General features: G+C 44.3%; 1 protein-coding gene across 1 annotated transcript in view; it reads right to left on the bottom strand.

Moving 5' to 3' along the window:
• The window catches only part of LOC122769636 (zinc finger SWIM domain-containing protein 6-like), a 45,813-nt gene that overhangs the window by 6,191 nt on the left and 17,401 nt on the right, over positions 1-22,221 (bottom strand). Inside the window, exons 2-10 of the mRNA XM_044026333.1 lie at positions 13,201-13,557; positions 11,259-11,407; positions 9,120-9,270; positions 7,571-7,750; positions 6,285-6,455; positions 6,020-6,166; positions 5,735-5,881; positions 4,812-5,072; positions 3,795-3,930 (exon numbers count right to left, since the gene is read on the bottom strand). Coding sequence (XP_043882268.1) covers positions 3,795-3,930; positions 4,812-5,072; positions 5,735-5,881; positions 6,020-6,166; positions 6,285-6,455; positions 7,571-7,750; positions 9,120-9,270; positions 11,259-11,407; positions 13,201-13,557 — 1,699 coding nt within the window. The remainder of the gene's footprint in view (positions 1-3,794; positions 3,931-4,811; positions 5,073-5,734; positions 5,882-6,019; positions 6,167-6,284; positions 6,456-7,570; positions 7,751-9,119; positions 9,271-11,258; positions 11,408-13,200; positions 13,558-22,221) is intronic.

Below are 22,221 nucleotides of genomic sequence, written 5' to 3'. Positions count from 1 at the left end.
TGGCTGTCTGGAGTAGAGCTGAAACAACACAATAACAAAAATAACAAAAATTAAATTAACCAACAACTATTTCGATAATCGATTCATAGGTTTGAAGCTTTTTTCATGATTAAAACAAGATTTCCAATTGTTTGAGCTTCTTAAATGTGAATGTTTTCTTAATTTCTTTGCTCCACATAACAAGGAAATCATTAAAAGTGGACAAAACATTTGAGAACATCATCATTTCCAGGTTGGACGAACACCGATCAACATATATTAATCGAGAAAATAATCAACAGATTAATCGATTATGAAAATAATCGTTAGTTACAGTATTGCAGCTGCAATACACAAAAACAAGGTCGGTCACCAAGAAGAAGACGGTGCTTAACATGCTGTTGTGTTTTGAGAATTGATGGTTGAATGAATAAAAGGTGTGTCGAGATGAGAGCAGAATGTAAGAATTTTAGCGTTGTGTGTGTGTGTGTGTGTGTGTGTAATTCGGGATTTCAATAGGGAGCTGTAGTTGCATCCAAAGTGTGATTCAGAGACACTGGCGTGAAGGGAGTCCACAAAGGACCATGAAGACGGATAACACACACACACAACAAATCAGGAAACTATAAAAACAACAACAAATGGGTTGCTGTATTCTTCTTGGATGAATTTTATCTTGATCCATTGACACATGTACACAGCAAACTGTGTGGCAGGTGAAAGAAGAAGAAGAAGAAGAAGAAGAAGAAGGAGAAGAAGATGAAGATGAAGAAGGAACAGAGGAAGGAGTGAGACGTTGATAAAAAGCAGCCCCGCCAGGTTTTACCCAAATCCCAGGGCTTTGGGTTTCTGGTCAGCATCACCATGACTACTGACTCCCCAGGCTCACACTCCTCTCCCCCTGAGACGATAAACACCTTTCACTTTTCATAATCTATGGAGCACACATCCGTCAGCTCTGTGACACATCCGCTGGAAGACCTCCACTCTATACACAAACCAAGCCACTCAGGCCGGAAACCGCCGCGATACCTGGTGACAGGGGTCAAGTCATACTGCACACGACCTTAGAATTTCAGTCTGTGGATCTTAAGCGTCAAGGATTGTTGAAATAACACGTGTTTGTTGTTTCCTCGTTCAAAATATTAATGTCTTTAACAAGTTCTTTTACGATAACAAAAGCTATTGTCGCTTTCACAGCAGTGTGATCTCTGTTCACATGCCATACGTCAATAATAATAATAACTATCGAAGAATACTTTCATGAGTTCTACTTTACAGAGATTTTGTTGCCAGTAGTAATGCAGCTATAGATTTTTATATATATATATATATATATACATATATAAATATACATATATACTTCTAGGCTGGTTTTGCTATGTTTACTCTTGTAATGTTTAGGGTTTGAATTCTGAATGAACCAAATGAAAATGCTTTATGTGTACATTATGTGTTTAGACTTCCTGCTTTCCATAATTACCACAATGATATCTCATATTCAATAGATCACAACGTAATAATGTGCAAATTAGGGAACACATACAAGAAAAGAAAAAGTTTCAGTCAGAGTGAACTGAAAGACAAAAGGATGTTGGCTTCCTGTGAGTTTCACTGGCATCGCTGTTCTAGAATAGCCTCAGTCTGTTGTATGATACACAGCACTCTATGTATATATATATGTATATTTTACAGATTATGGATTATGCAGAGGATCGGCGGGTTGTGGATGATGGCGAGGATATAGATTCATTAGCATCGGAAGACTTGAATCTCATATGGAAATCTCATACAATACCAGAACGGCTAGGATTTGTCTCTTTGGCGTCCACGCAGCCGGGATAAGGACGATCTCTGGAGAGGCGACAGCCATGAACCAGTCAGCAGACTCCTTGTTTTTTTTGTTTTTGGCCGCTGCACATGCTATTCTCACACACTTTACTGAACCCCCATCCATGTGCATGCGCGTGTGTGTGTGTGTGTTAAAATACTCCACTGGATATACAGTATATGTGTGTATGAAGGCACTCTGACTCATTAAAAAAAGGCCCGTTTTTGAGAAGAGAAGACAAATAGAGACGGCAAGTGGAACGTGAAAAAGTGTGTAAATGAGAGGGTGAGTTAGACTTTCTCTCTCTTCTTGTATCAATGATCGTCTTATAATGGGTCCATTAAAATAGCACTGGTTCCTTTACCTCCTCCTCTATATTTAACTGTCCGCCATCCCGTGGGAGCAGGGAGGTATATGCTATCATATTACACTATGCTACATTACACACATTCATTATGTGCTGAGTAGACACCCCTGGTTCCCAGGAGCGCCCATAAGTGGCCATATTATTCTAAATCGCTGGTTTCACACCACAGGAGTGAGGATGGAGGAAGCAAGGGGAGGAAATAGGGGACGGAGCAAGGGATGGTGGGGAGTGGTTGACTCTGGGAAAACCGGCTCGGGGAAACACAGCAGCGAAAATGTGCAACCTTGGAACCGCATGGCCCTTAAATGAGAAGGTCCGACGTGTTGTTTTGGTTTTGTGAGCGTGTTATTTCAGTTCCCGATTCCTCACTCGACTCCTTAACTGCAGAGAGTGCAGAGAGAGTGGGAGCCATGTGTTTGTTGTTTGCTTTTGTTCTTTGCTTGTCCTAGTGTGGTTGAAGAGGAGGAGGAGGAGAAGAAGAAGGATAAAAACCTCCCTTCTCGTTCATTCACTAATCATTTACCAGTTTTACTGCGATGGATTTGAAGAGGCCCAGCTTTGCAGAAACACAACAAACATCTTCCCACACTGCCCTCTCCCTGTTGGCCCTGCATGTGTGTGTGTGTGTGTGTGTGTGTGTGTGCGTTCTCCTCATTACAGCCACACTAATTACACTCTCATTAATGTAATTAATATTCACTGATCAAGCTCCCACTAGTCTCAACATCAAAACACAGTAGCGCACACCGTTAAACACACACATACACATGTACACAGATTAACACACACATACACACACACACGTACACAGATTAACACACACAGAAGCTTGAAGGGCCCATATTTTGGCAACTTATAGATTCATAATATTAATGTTGAGGGTAGGGGAATCTATTGGAATAGTTTACACACCATAATATTTTTTTTCTTTAATTCTCTTTCACTTCTTGACCCTGCTCCCAAAACAATAAAACATCCAGGCTGCTCTGCTCTGATTGGTCAGCTGCTTGTTCCGTGTGTCGGAAACATCCCTTCCCCCGGGGCTTTCTGGTCATCTGTAAACTTTGTCGCCATGGCAACAACAGGAGTGTCTGTCCTGCCACACCAATTTCAACGTGATATCAGATACTGACAGTTGGGAAGACGCAGGCGACAGATCCGAGCCACCTTCACCTACGTCACGGTAAAAACTGTATCTCGGCAGATGTTTTTTTTATAACTCGTCAGGTCTTTTACACGCACTAAAAGGTAAACACACTTAAGGAAAGGGGGGAAAAACCTGAGAGGCTTTTAACATGGGTCGGCTCTTTCATGTGCCGTAGACAGATGACTGAAACCGACATTGGAGCTTTAGGGAAATGTGGGGAGATCTGGGATCAGATTTAGTAAGAGGTGTTAAGATATCCAACAGGTTTTACAAGCTTTCGTTCGAGTTGGGAATCCGGACCAATCTAAACATGGTCCTGCACTCTCAGGAGGTTAGTGGCTTTTAATAGGCTCCATTAACGCAAACTTCCTTCATCCAAATATCAGACTCGTGCAATTTGATCTATGGGGGGGGTTTGACATGGTTACAGCAACACACAAGCAACACACGTATAATATCAAGAGACCTACCGCATGGCTCTCAGTGCAATTTTGTACGCAAGTTCAGCGTCATGAGGTAGGAGAGAGCTGAAGAGATAACGGGCGAAGGTGTGCATGGGGACACTCTCTCTGTGGACAATCTCTCCGAGGCCAGAGTACGGACCAGCTGTTTGAGAAATGCACACAAAAAAAAGGGGTGTTTTAGTGACGGACAAAAAATGGAGATTGAAGAATTGAAAAAAAAATTCACCAACACAGCAACAATTTGTGCCATCAATCCAATGAATTTCTGCTTCTGAAATGTTCATTTTGCCATATTGTGAGCTGTGGTTCTCCCCCCTCCCCCCCCTGTGCTCCGAGTGAGCACGACTGGTCTGTTCCGTTGCAGCCAGGAAGAGGCAAAACCATGCAGCATTAAAACAAACCGTGACGTCAAAAAACCATATGGTCGTGTGTGTGCAGACTTGGCCTCGCGCTTGCTCTCTTCCTGCACTCCCCCCCCCCTTGTCTCTGGTGGGTTATTTTAAACCCCGACAAACTCCCAAGCCACAGACCACATCACACAGTGGTGCGGCTGCAGCCTCCTGGGGCCTGTGGAGGCCTCAGAGCCTGCTGTTCTATTAGCAACGGAGCCAGAGGTGGGTGGTCGTGCCGGGGCCGAGGCAGGGCTGGGGTTTGGGTGGGGACTGGAATGGAGATTGACTGGGCCAGGCCCTCCATGATCCGACACCTCCCTCCCTCCACCTCCTCCTCCGTCTACCATTTCCACAAACCAAGCCCCACTCTGCTCCGGCCCCGCTCCTGTAAATGCATGTGTGTGCTGACACAATTCCCCCGGTGTTGCTGTGTAAAGAGCTCATTTTGGTCTGGCCCAGAGCAGCTCAGCCTCTGTTTGCACCACAAAATGAAAGGATAATAAATAGTGAGACAAAGTCCAATGTGTTTTTTATCCAGTGTTGGGCTTGTGTCTGTGCCTTTGGGTGGAGACTGGGAGATGTAGTGAATTAACAGGGACAGCAGTCATTGAAATCTCTTCAATTTCCTCACCCTCGAGCAGAAAGACAGCCTGTTTACGGAAGATTTTGACCAAGGACTCGTCCAATTCCACTTCTTGCAGCTTGGCTAGTAGCTGCTCCTCGTTGCGACAGACCTTCTCTTGAGCATAAAGCCCATCGGGCATCACGCGCTGCTGGCCCAGACCTATCAAAGCTGTCTCCACCGCGAGCGCCACGTACGATTCGCCGTCGCCGAGCAATCGCTGCACAGGCAACCGCTGGAGGTCCGCTCGGCTTACGACGCTGGAGCAGTCTGTGGAGGAAGGGGAAGAGAAGGAAGGAAAAGAAAAAAGGTCTCCTGTTAAAAACCACCGCGTCATGGTCGAGGTCTGAATCCAACAACAATCTGAAATAAAGATCAGTGCCTCAGGAGCATTGCTCAGTTCACTTCTCTGCCTCAGAGAGGGCTATTTCTGGGAGCAGAGGAGGCATTCAGGGACAGAGCAGTAGTTATTTCACCACACTGTGTACAGTATGTACACACTGTATTTGATATATATATTTATATATCGAGGCAATATGATCTTTCTAAATTTACTTCACATGCTGCCATGAAACCTAAGCTGCATGTAAATACATGTGTGAGTCAAAGCTGTGCTGAGCGACTTCCACGTAAACAAACTTTCAAGCCACGTTCAAATGAGTTCACACAGTGCTGATTAAGCCCATCGGCTCTCCACGACCCTCTCGGTGTCTCTCCTCAGCACACATTCCCATGCTGGACACAGGAAGTTATTCATTGTCATGGCAACAGCAACGCTGCGCTAGTAAAGCGTGCACACAGGGACGCAAGCAGGATGGAGAGCGGCTGAAAAGCATGTGCCCACGAAACGAAGTGAATTCTACTGCTCAGAAAAACACAGCATACAGCGCTCTCTCCGTGCAGCCTGAAGTACAGGTGTGAGTTGAATGTACCTGAGAGGTCTAAGCAGGTGTTCGAGCCCTCTTCTCCTGATCGTCCTGACTCAGTCAGCGTGCTGAACAGGGTACCAATAGGATCGAGGGGGTGTCCCACCCAGCCCTCCATGTTGGTTATGGAGGTGTGGCCTTTCTGGAGCACCTCTGAGGGACAAAAGACAAAGAAAGTCTGAAATGATTAACTGTGAGCATCAATATACTAGACGTGTATGGGTTTGTTTTTTTTTGTGCGTGTGCATAATCCGAGAACTGGTGAAGAATAATGATAGAAATAATCTCAACCTTTCTTGTGCCGGCGGAAGTGCTCGAGCTGTCTCTGCTGTTGCCTTCGTAACGTGTTCACCACAGCGATGGCCAGTCGGAGGGCTTCCCTCGGGTAACCGTGTGAGCGCAGGGCGTCGACCCTGGCGCAGGCTGTCGGGACGTGTTCTGCGGAAGAGGCGACGTTTTAAATCACAAGATTCACAAAGTGGACATTGTACGTTCTCAGCCAAAGCCCACTTCGCCAGAATCTGGAATCAGTTATACACACACAGTCGAGACGTACCATGCCACAGGGGCCAGCCGCGGGAGTCAAAGAGGGAACCCTCCTGGTTGTCATGGTAACAGTAGTTGGCGTAGAGGTCACTGGCGATTATGTGCTGAAGGTGCCGGTCCTGCCAGTGCAGGTCACAGGCCTCGATGGCTCGTGTGAACACAGTCCGGTGGGGACGCATCTCTGCGACAGACCAGAGGAGAAGCGAAGAGAAGAGGAGAGGAGAGGAGAGTTTAACGCTTGAGGAAAAACACATTAGTGTGTGACTCTATAATATTCTTAATAGTGTCTGAGAACATGTGATTAGAAATGACAACTGTGGAGGAGGGAATTATACATTTAAGACGACAAACGGTCTCTCTGAACAGTGTTCTGACCAGAGGTTTTTTTTCAGGTGTGTGTAAAAGGAGCACACGGTAAGCACCACTCCGCTTGAAAACGTTGTAATGATGTCACGGTGAAACCCTCGCCGTGCTTTATCAGCGGTTTACCGTTTGCTCGTGAGTAATTACACCTGATCCCACACACAACTGTTTGTTAAGATGCCTTTTTCCTCCCCCCCACAAAGAAGGTGCAGAAAAGGCAATTTTCTCACTTCTCTTACACTGCACTTTAAGCAGCGGAGAGAGAGAGAGAAAGGCGACGCCATTGCGTTTATAAAAGGGGGAGGAGTCTGGGAAAGAAAACTTATGACGGAGGCTCGCACCAGCGACTTAAGCGTGGACTAAGAAAGGCAACATCTGAATGCCTGCAGTAAATATGCTGATTTTTTATTGTTGTTGTATAATTTCAAGTGTGAAGATTTGGCAAATAATGTTACTAGGCACAGAAATTCACTGGGTTTCACCTGTAAAAAAGTGATTCATTTGCACTTTCATGACCTTTTTTAAGTCCTTCAAAACTTGGCAAGGTTGTCTGTGACACATTTTTCTGTGGGTTGACAAATTCGGGAGCGATATTTTTATTGCTTTGCACAAACTTTGATTTTCAAGCCGTACCATTATGACTGAAAATGAATACAACTGTCACCTAAAAGACTGGCAGCCTGAAGTAGCTTCTGCACCATAGAAAATCTGCCAGGATGCTTCTTTTTTTTTTTTTTAAAAAGAAAGCTTGCGGGTGAAAGTGCTACAGGGAAAAATGACCTCAAATGTGTTGATCGTAACCAAAAGAGTAAAGAAGAACCTCTTCAGGTAGAGGCTTCACCTGTGGCACAACTCACTTTGTCTTACAGTCGTAAAAGGTATTACAGAGTAAATATGCTATTGACACACATACAAAACGTGTCAAACTCTGACCTTGGTTGCCATGGGCACCCTGAGGCAGTGAGTGGGTGAGGTTGGGCAGCTCGTTGCCGTGGTTACCATCCTCCCAGGGGCAGACGTCCACGCTGTTCCATCTGCGTAGCTGGCGCAGCCATGATGACTTCTGCTCTGGTTTACAGTGAGGGTTCAGTACAATGCACATCCACAGGGCACCTGGACACACACACACACACACACACACGCACATCACTTATCTGCCCTACTTTCCAATGTATGACAACAATGTCATCAACATCCTAAAATACAGTTATCAAGCAAAGATTGAAAGCTCAAGGCAGTTTTCATATCATCAAAACATTGGTTCCTGTTTCCCTTTAATGCACTATTTCTCTATGCTGCTGCCATCTTGCACTGGAATACAAAATGATTTTAAAAAACACAACTTAACTAGTCCCAAGGCTAGGCTGACTGCACACACATCATTTTGGAGTAAATTGGAACAAACAGAATATGAAAAGTGGCCGGGTCCCCGGGGAGGTGAGCACATTCAGGGATTTTACTCTCAAGACTGCTGAGGATTTGTACACTCCACAGTGTGTGTGTGTGTGTGTGTGTGTGTGTGTGTGAGAGAGTTTGAGAGGAAGGACAAAGACAAGGACAGACACGGTAGAACACGGAGAAAAAGAAAAAGTGCAGAAAAAGCGAAGTAGAAAATGAAATGAAAGTCGAGATGGTTTGGACAAGGATGAGGAGCCGTGAATGAGGCACGGCTGGCGTCTGGAGAAGAGGAGTAGCTCCGGCTCAAAGAAGAGAGAGACAAAAGAAGGAGCGAGAGAGAGAGAGAGAGAAGGGGAAAGAAAAGAGGACGAGAGCGGCGCCGAGAGGCAGCATTCACCACACATCAGGGGGAGTGATAAGGACTTGGGAAGAAAGGATTGAAGTATGGACTTCAAAGAGACTGTACACACACACACACACACTTCCGAAAATACGTGGAACTGAAACAGATGAGATCACGGCACTGTTCTCACAATGTGCTAAACAAGACTAAAGGGAAAAAAATGAACAGCATCATCAACTCCTGCAGCAGCAGCAGCAGCCGACAGAGAAACAAAGACAGGAGGAAACGCGACTGCTGTCCCGCTGACGGCCTTGTTGGTTTTTGTGGTTTGTGAGGAATCATTTTGTTGTAGATACAGTGCGTCCGCCACGACAACTGCACACTTTATCAAGAGCAGTGCTGACTAAATGTGTCATTTTACACCATTCTAATATCTGTGCTTTTGATGAGGCGTGATGCGCGGTGTTAAACAGCTCCTAAGTTACAAAAGACGCTCCTGCTGTGCTGTCACTGTGGAAGGAGAACGGAAGAGGCCGTCAGTGACGAGTGTGTGTGTGTGTATTTGAGTGGGTGTCTCTGTGTGGGCTGTTCTGGAAACAAAGGACAAACAAACAAACAGGAAAGAAATATGTGTTTGTGTATGTGCCTTCCTGTCAGTGTCTGGGATCCATCACCCACCTTGCTATATTCGTCCGTACAGAGTGTGTGTGTGTGTGTGTGTGTGTTTCCTCGCACACTCACCCAACTCATCCCAGAGCTGTCTGTACTTGTCGGTCATGGTGGTGCCCTGCTGTCTCCACAGTGCCAGCCGAGGGTCGGCCATGAACTGCTCTGTGATCAGTGTTAACATCCTCGCTCCGTTGGAGTCGCGCATCTTCAGCATCTCCCTCACCTACAGGGAGCGAGAGAGGGCGGACAGTTACACACACACACACACACACACAAACGTACATGACTGCACTCGACTATACACTCATTATAAGTGATAGTGTGAAGTGTTTACTTTGTGTACTGTATTACCGGTTTGCCATCAACACATTTTACAGTGACAGTATTGGATCTTTTTTTTTTATTATTGTTTGTGCACAGTCGATTTAAATTTAAATTTAGACGCAGCATCCAGTTGTTCTTATCTATATTTAATTGGAAAAAAACATCTCACATGCTTCATACAGCACACTGTGACACGTGAAGACAACAGCCGAGAGTGTGACATTCAGGTGTTTATTACTGAGAGATACTAAAGTTTGTCTCAATCTTTTTTTTTTTTTTTGTTAGGATCCAAACACACAGTGTTTTTCTTAATACTATTCAATCTCGCATTAGTAGTTTTGTCAGTTTTCTTAACGATGTTGTCTAAAAGCGACAAGATTTTCCAATTCATTTGATTTATTTACATAAAAGGCTAATTAAGTGACAATATAACGGAACTGTTTATTTTGGGATTTAGTGAGAGAGAGAGAGAGAGAGAACAAAGACCATTCACAAAAGCTGCCACTTGGTAATTGAACTATTTCCTTATTTTTCTAAAAAAAACATCTTTCTCTTACCTATTCACACTAAGTAAAAAAAATAAATGCATATGCAGTATGTGTTTTTGTGATTCGTGGGAAGCGCTGTGTGTGTGTGCACAACTCCCAGTGTGGTAGTGAGTGTGAATTTGTCATCGTGTGTGTGTGTGTGTGTGTGTGTGTGTGTGTGCTGAAAGGGATATAAGAGGCATAAAAGAGCAGAGGACATTCTAAAAGCTGAGCGGGATGGATGATAATGGCCTTGGCTTGCACTCTTTACATAGCGTACAGTACATTAATGCTGCCCCTGCACTGCCACTGAAATACCAGGCAACAGAGACAACCACATATCGCCCGTGTAATTGTTTAATCGTGGGTAGACAGTGTTATACTCTGTGAGATGTCCTTCCTTCTATAGGTCTTTGTCTCTTTCTCTCTCTCTCTCCATCTCAAACTCTCCCTGTTGCAGCTAAGAGCCATAATGGGATTTAATTCATGTGCCAATATGTATTTTGTCTGGATTGCTCTAAACAGAGTAGGCAGAGTAGGAGTCCACCAATACGTTTTTCCTCTGTGGCCGACGCCAATGGCAGTTTTTTAGACAACAGGGTATATAGCCGATAACTGCCATTTGTTATTTTTCTTTTATTTGATCAAATAAAACAGTTAAATGATAACAAATAATCAAAAACAATGACACTAATGGTCTGCGTCTCAATCTACATTTTATGTCTGCACTGCAGAGAAATTATATACATTATTTTAATTAAAAAAATGATGTATAAACTCAACATTTGTCCAGTTTGTCATAACTGGACAATTAATAAACAATAAACCAATTAGAGCTGAAACAATTCATCGATGAAGCGGTTATTAATCGATTACTAAATTATTCGACAACTATTTTGATAATCTATTAATCGGTTTGAAGCTTTTTTCATGATTAAAACATTTCCAATTGGTTAATGTGAATATTTTCTTCATTTCTTTGCTCTGCATAACAAAGTTAATCATCTTGGTTTGTGGACAAAACAAGACATTTGAGAACGTCATCATTTCCACGTTTGACGAACACCGGTCAACATTTTTAAAGTTTTATGGACCAAACGATGAATCGATTATGAACCAATGCTCTAAAATCAATGCTGATTATTATAAAAAGGGCAAATATCAGCAGATAAATCAGCAGTCTGCTTCGAGAGGAGGCTCCGTGTTTTTTAAGCAAATACAAGATTAGTTCTTTGTAAACAGGAAAGGAAACCTAAAGGAACAGAGGTAGACTCACACACAGGCACAGGAAGGCTGGCATGTTTTGCATGTGTAATGTTATGTTCTGTATGTGCATGAATGAATGTTGCCAGCTCTTGACCTTGCTGAAGAGCAGGTTGAGTTGTTTGCCGGAGCCGTGGTATCCTCCCTGGGAAAGGAAAAGCTTGACTTGCTCCTGAACCTGCTCCTCATCCAGATGCCAGCAGTTCTCGTCGTCCACACTCGCCCCTGCTGTAGGGTCCGGGGCCCCTGGACGCATACAGACACACACAGATGTGTATTAGACGACTGAAATACCCTGCAAATGGTTTCTGTTTAATCATTAAAAAAAACAACAACGACGATGCACATTATGGTGATGAAGACCTGTCGTTCTCCTTTTCTAATTTGCTTTTCTTATTGACGTCCTGCATTTTTAAACGTCTCTGTTTTTCTTCCTCTTCCTTAAATGTCTTGTCATACACAAACACACACCTCGGCTCTCTCATGCCATCTCCCCCGTCCCATGCAGTCCCCAGTTTCTGTGTGTTGTCTGTCCTTCCGTTCTCCCCCTCTTTTATTAAAGTAAGCAGCAGGAACAGTATTGATAACAAGAGGTATTCTCTTCTCCTTTATCTCCCAGCCGTTCTCTCTGTCCCTGCCTCTGTATCAATCTCTCTTTCTCAGAGGTAAATAACGGGTCTATACTGTTGATTACAGGCACACAGTCTCTACTTTCCTGTCTGGATCTCACTAATGAGCAACATTGATCCCGCCACACTTTACTTCCATCATGCAGTCAATACACGTATGCACGTATCACCACGAAAACGCACACAAACCCACATGATGCTGTGGGCTTAAACATGCTCATTATCTTTTGCACACACAGAGCCCCCAGTCACCTTAACGTAAACCTAATTCTAACCCGAAAACAACGGCCCAATCCCACCTCTCCTTGCAACTGAGTGACAAGGGGTAAGGGGTTAAAATCTACCCCTAAGAAAAGGAACACCACCTTCAAGTATGTGACACATCATCACATGCTTTTGCCAAAGGATTCTGCATGCCGTAATCAGCGGCTCTTATATCGCTCACGTGGGCTGTGAGCAAAAGCGGAGATGTGTTCCAAAATGTTTTCAGCGCCTGGGAATACCGGCGGAGCAGTTTATGGTGTGTGTACAAAACAGTGGCGCTCGCCGGTCACACTTTGAAACAGAGGGAAGCTCATTTCAGACGCAGTTATTTATACATAAAGTCTTATATAAATTCTGCAAACGAACAACCGCAACAAAGAAAACGTGATAACTAAAAAAGAAAAATCACAGAGCAAATAACACACAACGACCAGCTATGTCAAAACAACCGGTTCCGCCTTACACACAGTTCCTCCAATCATCATGCAGAAGCCCAGAAGTCCACTCCTGACCACTGCTCCACAGACTCCGAGAGAAGCTGAGCATCCGTGGAAGTGACACTTTGGAGATCACCAAAGGGATCACCAAAGGGAGCTTCCCTTGCTAACAAGTTTTGTTGTGGTTAGCATAGCTACATTACATGCTAATCAACGTCCGCTTCGCAACAGTAAGATTAGTTTCTTTGGATTCTGTTAGCCAGTTAGCCCTTAGACTTCGCCTTAACTCCTCTATCTCAACAAGGACCGGGGACACCCAACAACTACATATGAAAGCACAAAATAATGAGTAGGGCAAACCCTCAAAAAGACCTGAAGCTGGGAAAAATGTCCTCACATTGAACCAAAATGTGTTCTCACATCTTTATAAAGACACACAGTTTCACGCAGCTATCCTAATCTTAGCTTAAATCTAACCAGTTCCTCAAAAATGCTCACAGTGACTTGTTATCCTACGCGTCTCAAATCCTCTGTTTACAATTATGTTACACATTTTTAACCTGTTTTTTTTCACGTATTTGTTTCACTGTTGCTTTTTTTTTTTTTGAGAGAGGTGATAAAAATAATTATAGATCATTAGGACCAGGTTTATGCCAGATAGAGGTAACACATACAAGTACACACACACCCACACACTCATTTTCCTCACCATGGACCTGGTTGATCTCCGAGTTCTGTGACAGAATCTCGTCAGCCAGTTTCTGTGCAGTGGGCAGAACCTCTGTGTGGTGGACTGAAATGAGATACTGGACGAATTTCTGCAGCTGGTCTCTGCTCATCTGGAACAGGGTTTCCGAAATGGGCAGGTGGAGTTTGACCTGCTCGGGCTTCCGTACTCTGTAAAGCGAGAGTGCCACTACGTGGGCACAGTAGAAGATGTCTTTGTTTCCGCAGGTGCACGTTACTGCCGTGATCTTACAGCGGTCGAAGCTGACGCTCACGCTGCACACAAGCTCGGGGGACGACGGGGTGGCGGGATCCGTCACTGTGCCGCTCAGATGAAAACCTGAGGAAGGAAAGGAAGCAAACACAATATTAGGGGTTTTAAAATAGTTATTGATGAGAAAGTGTGTTATGACAAGATGGAGGCAGATGGATATTTTCGAAATATAACAAAAGAGGTTCAATGAGTGAGTGCTTCCGCCCCTTTTACCAAGATAACTTTCACTTTTGATATCTGACAGTTATTCAACCGTTTAGGAATTATAGCACTGAGAAGCAAAGCTCTATTTCTCTGCTTTCCGGGAACCATCTCATCATCCGTCTTCTACCGCTTTATCCTCCACATGAGGGTCGCATGGGCTGCTGCGCCCATCTCAGCTGACATGGGGAGAAAGGCGGGCTCACACCCTCGACAGATCGCCAGTCCATAGTTTCTTGAATTTTCTAGACATCACAAATGGTCCAGGAGTTGCGGTAATGAGACGTATGCATGCCAAGGCCTGACGACAGGATCAGTAAAAGAAGGGCAACACTGTGCTAGTAAAAAGCAAGGCGGCTACAAACGGATGTGACGGATGAAGGAATGAAGGGAAACACAAAAACGTGCTCATTAAAGGTGATTTTTTTTTATTTACAGTTTTGTGGGATAAAAGCTCATTGTCCCTGCACTGATGCTGTATATACACAAATTCTGTTCAGGAAGACCAGAGGCAGAACAGTGACACTATCAACAGAAAATCAGCTGAAGTTACACACTGCAGCTTTAAGGTAGTTAGGTTTCAGTCTGAACTACTTTAAGAGAAGATCAGAGGTTAGGATTATTAATCAAGACAGTGATAAAGTCATGCATTTCTCCAGACAGACTCAACGACTGGAACTTTTGCCTAAACACTTTGAAATGAAATGGGAATTGGATGACTCACTGAATGTGCCCTTCAGTAAACAACATGATTTGGGCAAACGTCTGCAAATGAAAGCACACAGACAGGACAGAGTTGAACCATTATATGAACCAGATTCAGTTGGCCACAGTCACCTGCCACAGGCCCTGTAACTCCCTCTTATCATGAGAGCATGATGATGAGGAGCAGCTGCAGTGGTTCACTGGTCAGACTCTGAGCAAATGAGCCCGACAAGAATCGCAGGAACTAAGTTCAGCAGTGAGGGACAGAGAGAGAGACAGAGAGAGAGACAGAGAGAGAGACAGAGAGACAGAGAGACAGCGCGAGATGAGGGAGTGAGCGGTGAGTGCGCACGCAACAAAAATGAACAACACGGCGTCTTGTTTTAATATCATGTTTGATCTCATCCTGACTGCTATCCGGAGGCGCGGCTGGTCATTATGCGGGGATGAATATTAATGAGCGGGGCGGGGTCCCCAGCAGTGGCCTAAAACACACGGTGATGAGCATATAAAAGAGAGAAACCGTGTAGGCCCATACTGTGCCACAGCATGAGATCATGCATTTATTAATACTGGGAGTGGTTAGTGGAGATGAGAGTGACTCGTGAATGCATTTATGTGTGCACAGAAGAAAATGCACGCAGACCAGGCAAAGACATACATCTCTTAAATACGTTTATCAAAGCGCCGAGCACACGCACCGCTGTGATGTCGAGCATGTACTAACGCATAATATCAAAGCTGTTGCCGGGCGTCTAGGTATGGAGGGAGGGGCGGGAGTTTGAATATTTCATAGGCTACAGATGGAAATGGGTCAAGGTTTACGCAAACTAAGCTGAACAGAGGTCAGGTCATTGTAGCTTTTCTCTGTTCGTGGCGGTTCAGGGGAGTGCAGTGAACAGATAGAAAAATGGAGCCGAGAGTAAACAGGGTCACAATATTTGTCTATAGTGGTGGATGTGCCCCCAGGTCGCATATAAAAATAAAACTAGCTGGTTGTAGAGGCCTTATATTTCTCCTCCCCGGTCGCTCTCTACAGGCATTTGCAGAATCGCAGCCGGTTTAAAATAATACCCCCTATGAGTTCAGACTTTTCTCCAAAAATTTCAAAAAGCTTCTTCTGTGGATGCAGTAAACCTATAACACCACAAAAGGTGCAGAAATAGCAGCCACTTTGTTACAGGTGACCTTTTGCTCGGCATTATCTGCAAAACCAATAAGTGTTGGCTACAAATATCCAACAGTGCAGAAACTGCAGAACATTGCCATGGAGATATGCTTTTCCATGAAAGCCAGCTGGCAGAGAAAGTAACATGTTCATTAACAACATCCACACCAGAGAGGGGGTATGGATCAAATATGAAAACCGCTCGCATCCGCAGTGATCAAAGCCTATACGTCTGCGGCCCTGTCTGCGGCGGGCTCACAAAAGGTTTACATGGTGCAGCTGGTTGTAGAATAGCAAGCTTTCAAAACAAAAGAATATGGAAAAGAATATAAATGAGCAATGGCTTCTAACACTTGCTGATACATTTTTAGTATGTGTGAGTGTTTCTATGTGTGTGTGTGCGCATGCGTGCGCACGTGTGTGTGTGTGTGTGTGTGTGTCATGAGCTTGTGTTTCAAGAGTGGCCCCTGGTCCAGAGAGCGGAGAGAAAAAGAGAACATCAAAAACATGTGGGGCTGAGGGAGCTCAAAGGCAAATCAACGTCCGATATACACACACACACACACGTGCACACATACTTATCAGACAGCTGAAAAATAAGCTGCAATTTCTCTCGCAATTGTTAGTCTTTTTCCCCCCACAGGGCAAATTTACAGTTTGTTACAAACTCAAAACACATGGAGTATGAACAACTAAACGAAGAATACAGATTTGTGTTCGTCTGAAAGCTGTTGTGATTCCCATTTTCTTTAACGAACACTCAAAACGCTGTTGCCTTCCCAGCCCCTTTCAAGCATCCCTCCCACCATCCACATTCCCATCGCTCTTTCTGTCTCACTCTCTGACAGATGGGTAGGTAATGAGTTTCGCCTTTCCCTGTCCAATCGTCTGGGCACTGAAAACTGTCCCCCCACGCCAAAAATGCCCTTTTAATTTAGCCAGGCGCTGAGTACAGGGATATTACTGTTTAGGTACAGACACACGCACACACACACATTTATGCACACACACCTCCCATGAGTCCTGGTTGGGTGGGTATGAAACCTTCAATGTCTCATGTGCTAGCTATTAAGGATCCTCGTCTCCCCTCACCCAGTCCACCCAGCTCCACTGCCCTCCCCTCCCCTCCCCAAGTGGTGCTCATGGCTCTTTTCTGTGCATGTTCAAGAGGCCAGGGTTGGCTTTCAAAGTAACCATGGCGGCCATTTTTAGAACAAGGCCTCTGTGAGGTTGCCCTAGAAACCCCCTCTGACCGCCCTGGTGAAGTCACACTTGGCCAAAAGTGCTGTTCAAGGCAGCGAGAACAGTGTGTGTGAGAGAGAGTGAGCAAGAATGAGCATATGTATATCTATATATGTGTGTTCAAATCCCACAAAGGCCTGCAGACCACCCACACTCCCTTTTTTTTTAATGTGGGGGGGTCCACATCAAAAGCATTCCCCCAAATAGCCCTTCACTCAATCTTTCTCTCTCATTTTGAAATTGTATGACTGCGGATAAGCCAGCGAGAACCACTTCTGTCAACTCAACAACAAGGGGCCCCAGAAATGCTGCTTTAATTCCAATGACGTAAGTCCAAAACAAAGACCTGCGACTCCTTCAACGTACGTACATCTGCTGCAATGGCAGAACTCAGTCGGCACAGATCAGGGCTGGGCCTGAAAGGTTTGCTTGCCTAAGCGCAAAATTGCTGGGTTAAATGAGATGGAGCAACATGCATACATGTCTGCGATCACATGAAGACTCTAAGCCAATGGAAATTTAGACCAAGCCGTTGGAAGGTCTTCAGGTTTATTGGTTCATGAGTGACGGTCACCGAAATCAACAACACCACGCAGTTCATGCGGCGCCCTTCCATTGTGTCTGTGCGTGAATTTGTGTGTGAGTGCGTGATTCATTTTAGTGCAAAGAATTAGATGAAGCAAACGGGATGGAGAGAAAGTAAGCAAACAAAAGCAAAGAGGGAGAAATGAGAGCAAATAGACATTTAAGGCCTATTCGCCTGTGTCAATTCAGTTTAGCCTCACACATTAATCAAATTACCTCACACGCTGCAGGCAGAGACGCAACACCATATCACTCCAGTGTTGGCTTCTCTACACTGGCTCCCTGTACAGTTCTGAATTCAATTTAAAATCCTCCTCCTCCTCACGTACAAAGTGCTTAATGATCAGGCGCCATCATACCTTAAAGAGCTAGTTTTACGTTCTCATCCCCACAGATTGCTTCGGTCCTAAAATGCATGTTTACTTGTGGTTCTCAGAGTCTATAAGAGCAGAACGGGAGACAGAGCCTCCTGTTACCGGGCTCCTCTCCTGTGGAACCAGCTCCTGGTCTCAGTTCAGGAGGTGGACACCGTCTCTGTATTTAAAGTTAGACTTTAATCCTTCCTTTTTGATAAAGTTTATAGTTAGAGTTGTCTCAGGGGAACCTGCACCCTTAGTTATGCTGCTATAGGCCGAGACTGCTGGGGGAACTCCTGTGGTGCACTCACGCTCACTCCTTCAGACTCAGGTTATAAATATGACATTATTACATAACATTAACCTAGTTTGTGCCTTTCCTCCCTGTCTTCTCTCTCTCTCTCTCTGTCCTCATCTTGGAGGTGACACCTGGGCTGCAGGATCCAGATCCGGTTGCGAGGCCATTATTATTATTATTAGTAGTAGTAGTAGTAGTAGAATAGTTTATTCATTATTTTGTGCATTTGTTTTTCAACAAATGAGGTGCACGTCTTTGAGGTTCTCTGATTCACAGAGGACCACCTTCAGGAGTTGGTGCTTTAACATGGGATTGTACTCTACGTTGACCAAAGATAGCCTGCTAAACCTGGACGGGAATCTAATCCGGTTGGTTGTATTGAACCGAGAGGCCCCACTGAAAGCCGATCTGAACCACAACTGAAGGAAAGCAAATGCTGTGCAGCAGGTCCAGGTGGGGTCAGGAATTATTGGGAGACATCCACCACGAACACAAACTCCATCCCACCCACAGCTAGCGGAGCTTTTTCCTCATTGCAGCTCCTCAAACTGGCCCCGCTTAATAAGACGAGTACAAAGACGAATACAAGGCCTTTCAACATTTTACAGGCTGAGGACTGAGTGAGCAACAATGAGTACACGTGTGTGGTCCTATAAGGAAGCACCCATACAGAGACTATAAACAGAGATCAATGCTGTTCTGTGGGAGACCTTGCTCTGGGCATGTGTGTGCATGTATGTGCGTGTGTGTCCTAGGTGTGGGATGGGCTGCAATAACACAGCTGGGCTCTGCAGGGGCTGCCATATTTATGCCCCCCTTTTCTCATCTGGTGTGTTTTCGTCGCACACACACTCTGTGTGCTCATCCCGACAGTGTTAATGTTTTGAGATATTCTATGAATTTCAATGCGTGTGACAGCACAATCACAGGAGGGAGGGAGAGGACATCTGTGAATGTGTGTCGACATGCATGGTCGTGTGCATGTAAGCATGTGCGCGTGCTCGCATGTGCAGACTGACAGTTGTGCGGGTAATGGGAGTTGTCAGTGTCTGGCGATTGAAATGACAGTCGACTTCTGGGCCGCTGCCACTTAGTTGCAATGCAGTACATCAAGAATGACTTGGCAATTTTCTAACTATCACTTTCAAAATGGATTCTAATTTTGCTGGATTGGGCCTGTCAGGCAGAGCTGGTGTTACTGCTCCGCTGACGGATCCCAAAGGTTGGGTTTCAGACAGCTGACCAGAACAGAGAGACAGTGAAGCCTCTGTTCAGGGACGTGATCGAGACAAGACAAAAAAGGATGAAGCGAGGAGAAAATGCAGCCTCGGTCTAAGCGGTTTAATAGAGGAACGCTGTAGTTTAACATTTTGGGGAATCTGTTTGAGCGTTCGAGCTGAGAAGATTGTTGATAATATGATAATGATGTCTTAGCAAGTGATGAGTCACAACTAGGCATGAAACAATATGACAATTTGTTGTCATGACCATCCAAATTAAAACACTTGTGATTCATGAATGTAAAAATATGCCAACGCGCTGAAATTATGTTTGAAAAGAAGCAAATTGTTCTTTTGTGTTGCTGAGATGACACATTTCTAAAGTGAATAACATGAATCTTATGTAAGATCACTGCAAATCATCAGGACTTGGACTGACTGGAAAGGTTCAAACCAAACTTTTCAAGACACTCACATGAAATATGAATGATTTCCCACATTCATGATTATCCTGATAATGGAAATTCCCCATTAACAAATTATTATTATTGATGCATAATAAGTATAGAGCCAGCAGCCAGGGCTGCTGCTTCTTCCTCCATTTTAGACTCCTCTTAGCTTAACTAAGCACAGCACCGATCACCTCCAAAAACGCCATATCTTATTTGTTAAAGACGCTTAAGTGTAAAATCAACAACTTGTGGGCCAGATGACACAAAGCTGCTTTCAGACGTGAACTTAAGTCCATGTGTCCGAATAAATGTCTGGACATAACCCGGCTGTTTTGAACGCGTCTGACTAAGACAATCTCCTGCTGCATTCTTCACATAAGAACAGCAACCCTCGGAAAGTGACTTCCAGTTGTAGCTCCTCCCTGTAGCTGGATTTTATTACCAGCTCGCTATTAGATGGAGCTTCATATTTACTATAAATACTTCAAAAGTAGTATCAATGTCTCCTTTAACTTTTAACAAACGAGTGCAAGCTGAACAGATGAAGGCAAAATATCGATCCTGGTAGCATAGAATAATAATTCTGAAAGGAGTGTGTGTGTGTGTGTGTGTGTCACTTAACTATTTAACACCTAAAATTACTCTTGCGTGTAACTTCAGAACGGTACCTGTGCGATATTGGGTGAACTGCGCCTTTAGCTGCTATTCAGCAAATGTCACTGGAGAAGCCGGTGGCCTGCTAATTCCGTCTCCGGGCTGTACATTAACTATACATTATCCCAATCCATGTGCAAGGTTCATTAGTGTGAATGAAATTACAGCTGGCTGCAAATGAATGTGTGTAATTAGGAGGGGGGGTCTGTCCCAGTAGAGCCACGCAAGCTATAGAATGAAGGTAATGGGATCCATTGAAAAGCCATTGTCCGCTAGTTCAGTGACTTGAGTCTCTTTCTAATGACAAACCTATACGGTCAAGACATTAAGGCGCAGTGTCCTTTTTCCCAGAGAGGGGAAGCCTCGAGTGTTCAAGATGAGCTGGTCCATATCGGTGAAGAAAAAGAAAGGGACGATTAAACAAATAGGGCAACTACACAATTTCTTTTTGCCATGCGTGTGTAGAACATACATATGTGAACTCGAGAAGCCCCTGGGAAAAAATCTTTCACATAACTCAACATAACAAGTCCACTTGCTTGATCTTGAATCTCCAAGACGATAATTTGCGGAATTTGAGGAAATGTGCCAAACAACTAGGGCTGCAACGATTATTGTTGTGAATTCAACTATTTTGATAATCCACTTTTAACAATTAAAACAAGATTGCTGCTTTTTCTACTTCTTAAATTTGAATGTTTTGTCATGAAGTGTCAGATCTGTTAGTGGTTTTGTCTTAGTTAGTTCAGTTCTTGGGGTAGTTTAGGTCTAAAGTCACGTTAAGTTCATGTCACTTTTGGTGTGGGTTTGATTTTCACTTCCCCTTTTATTTTGGTAAACCTTCATGTCTTCCTGTCACGTGGTTTCTTCAGTCATCTTGACACATCTCCCCTAATTCCCTCATGCACTTCACCTGGTGATCCTTAAGTAATCACTTGCACCTGGCCTTGATTCCCTCTTCTCTATATAGTGTCCCCAGTCCCTTGGCCATGTGCCAGTGTGCCGTTTATGCTCACAGAGAACACGTCAGAGTCCAAGTCTGTTTTGCCTTTTGCCAAGTTAGCTCAAGTGCCAAGTTTTGTCTTATTAATTCAACTTCTAGGAAGAAGTGATTGTTTTGATTGTGTTTGTCTGATCAAGACAATACAGACCCTTGAATCTTTCATTGTGCATTTTGGTTCCAAGCAGTGTATTCTCCCTTCCTAACAATTTTCTTTGGTTTCTTTGCTCCACATAACAAAATAAAATCATTAAAACAAGTCATTTTTCTCAACTAATCCTTAGTTGCAGCCCTACAAATGACATCTGACGTGTTCCTCTTGCTTGACTTGAACTTTGCCCTAAAACTTTTTGATAAACCTATTTCCAAAAATGTGTCGTGCAGAAGAAAGCCAAGTAGAAACTGGATTCAGATAAACGCTTGCACAACATAAGAGGAAAACATAAGAGTGGAAGCTGGGGGAAAGTGGACAGAATTCATTTGCATATGGAAACAGCTGGACCCCAACAGTGCAACAGACTGAGAACTGCAGCATGGCTGCGAGTGCACACGGGCAAGTTTGTGTGTTTCTAGGTTCACTTATTCTTGCGAGGAAATAACCATACACTCTTTTAACCTTCACATTTCATTTGGAAAGTCACCTCACATATTGCAACACACACACCTCATGTTGCCTTCATGCATGCACGCACACTGGTTTCAGTGACTCTCTGCAGTCAACCTCTTCCTGCTCACAAACAGCCCCTCCTTATTCTTCCTCTCTCCAATAACTGACTCCTCCCCTGTTTCCCCCTCCCATGACAAAAACACATGCACTCACTCACTCACACACACACACGCGCACGGATG

This window comes from Solea senegalensis, linkage group LG5 (genome assembly GCF_019176455.1).
Source record: "Solea senegalensis isolate Sse05_10M linkage group LG5, IFAPA_SoseM_1, whole genome shotgun sequence".
NCBI classification, from domain to species: Eukaryota; Metazoa; Chordata; class Actinopteri; order Pleuronectiformes; family Soleidae; genus Solea; species Solea senegalensis.
The sequence above is the reverse complement of the archived record's forward strand: the minus strand, read 5'-3'. Positions and strand labels throughout refer to the sequence as shown.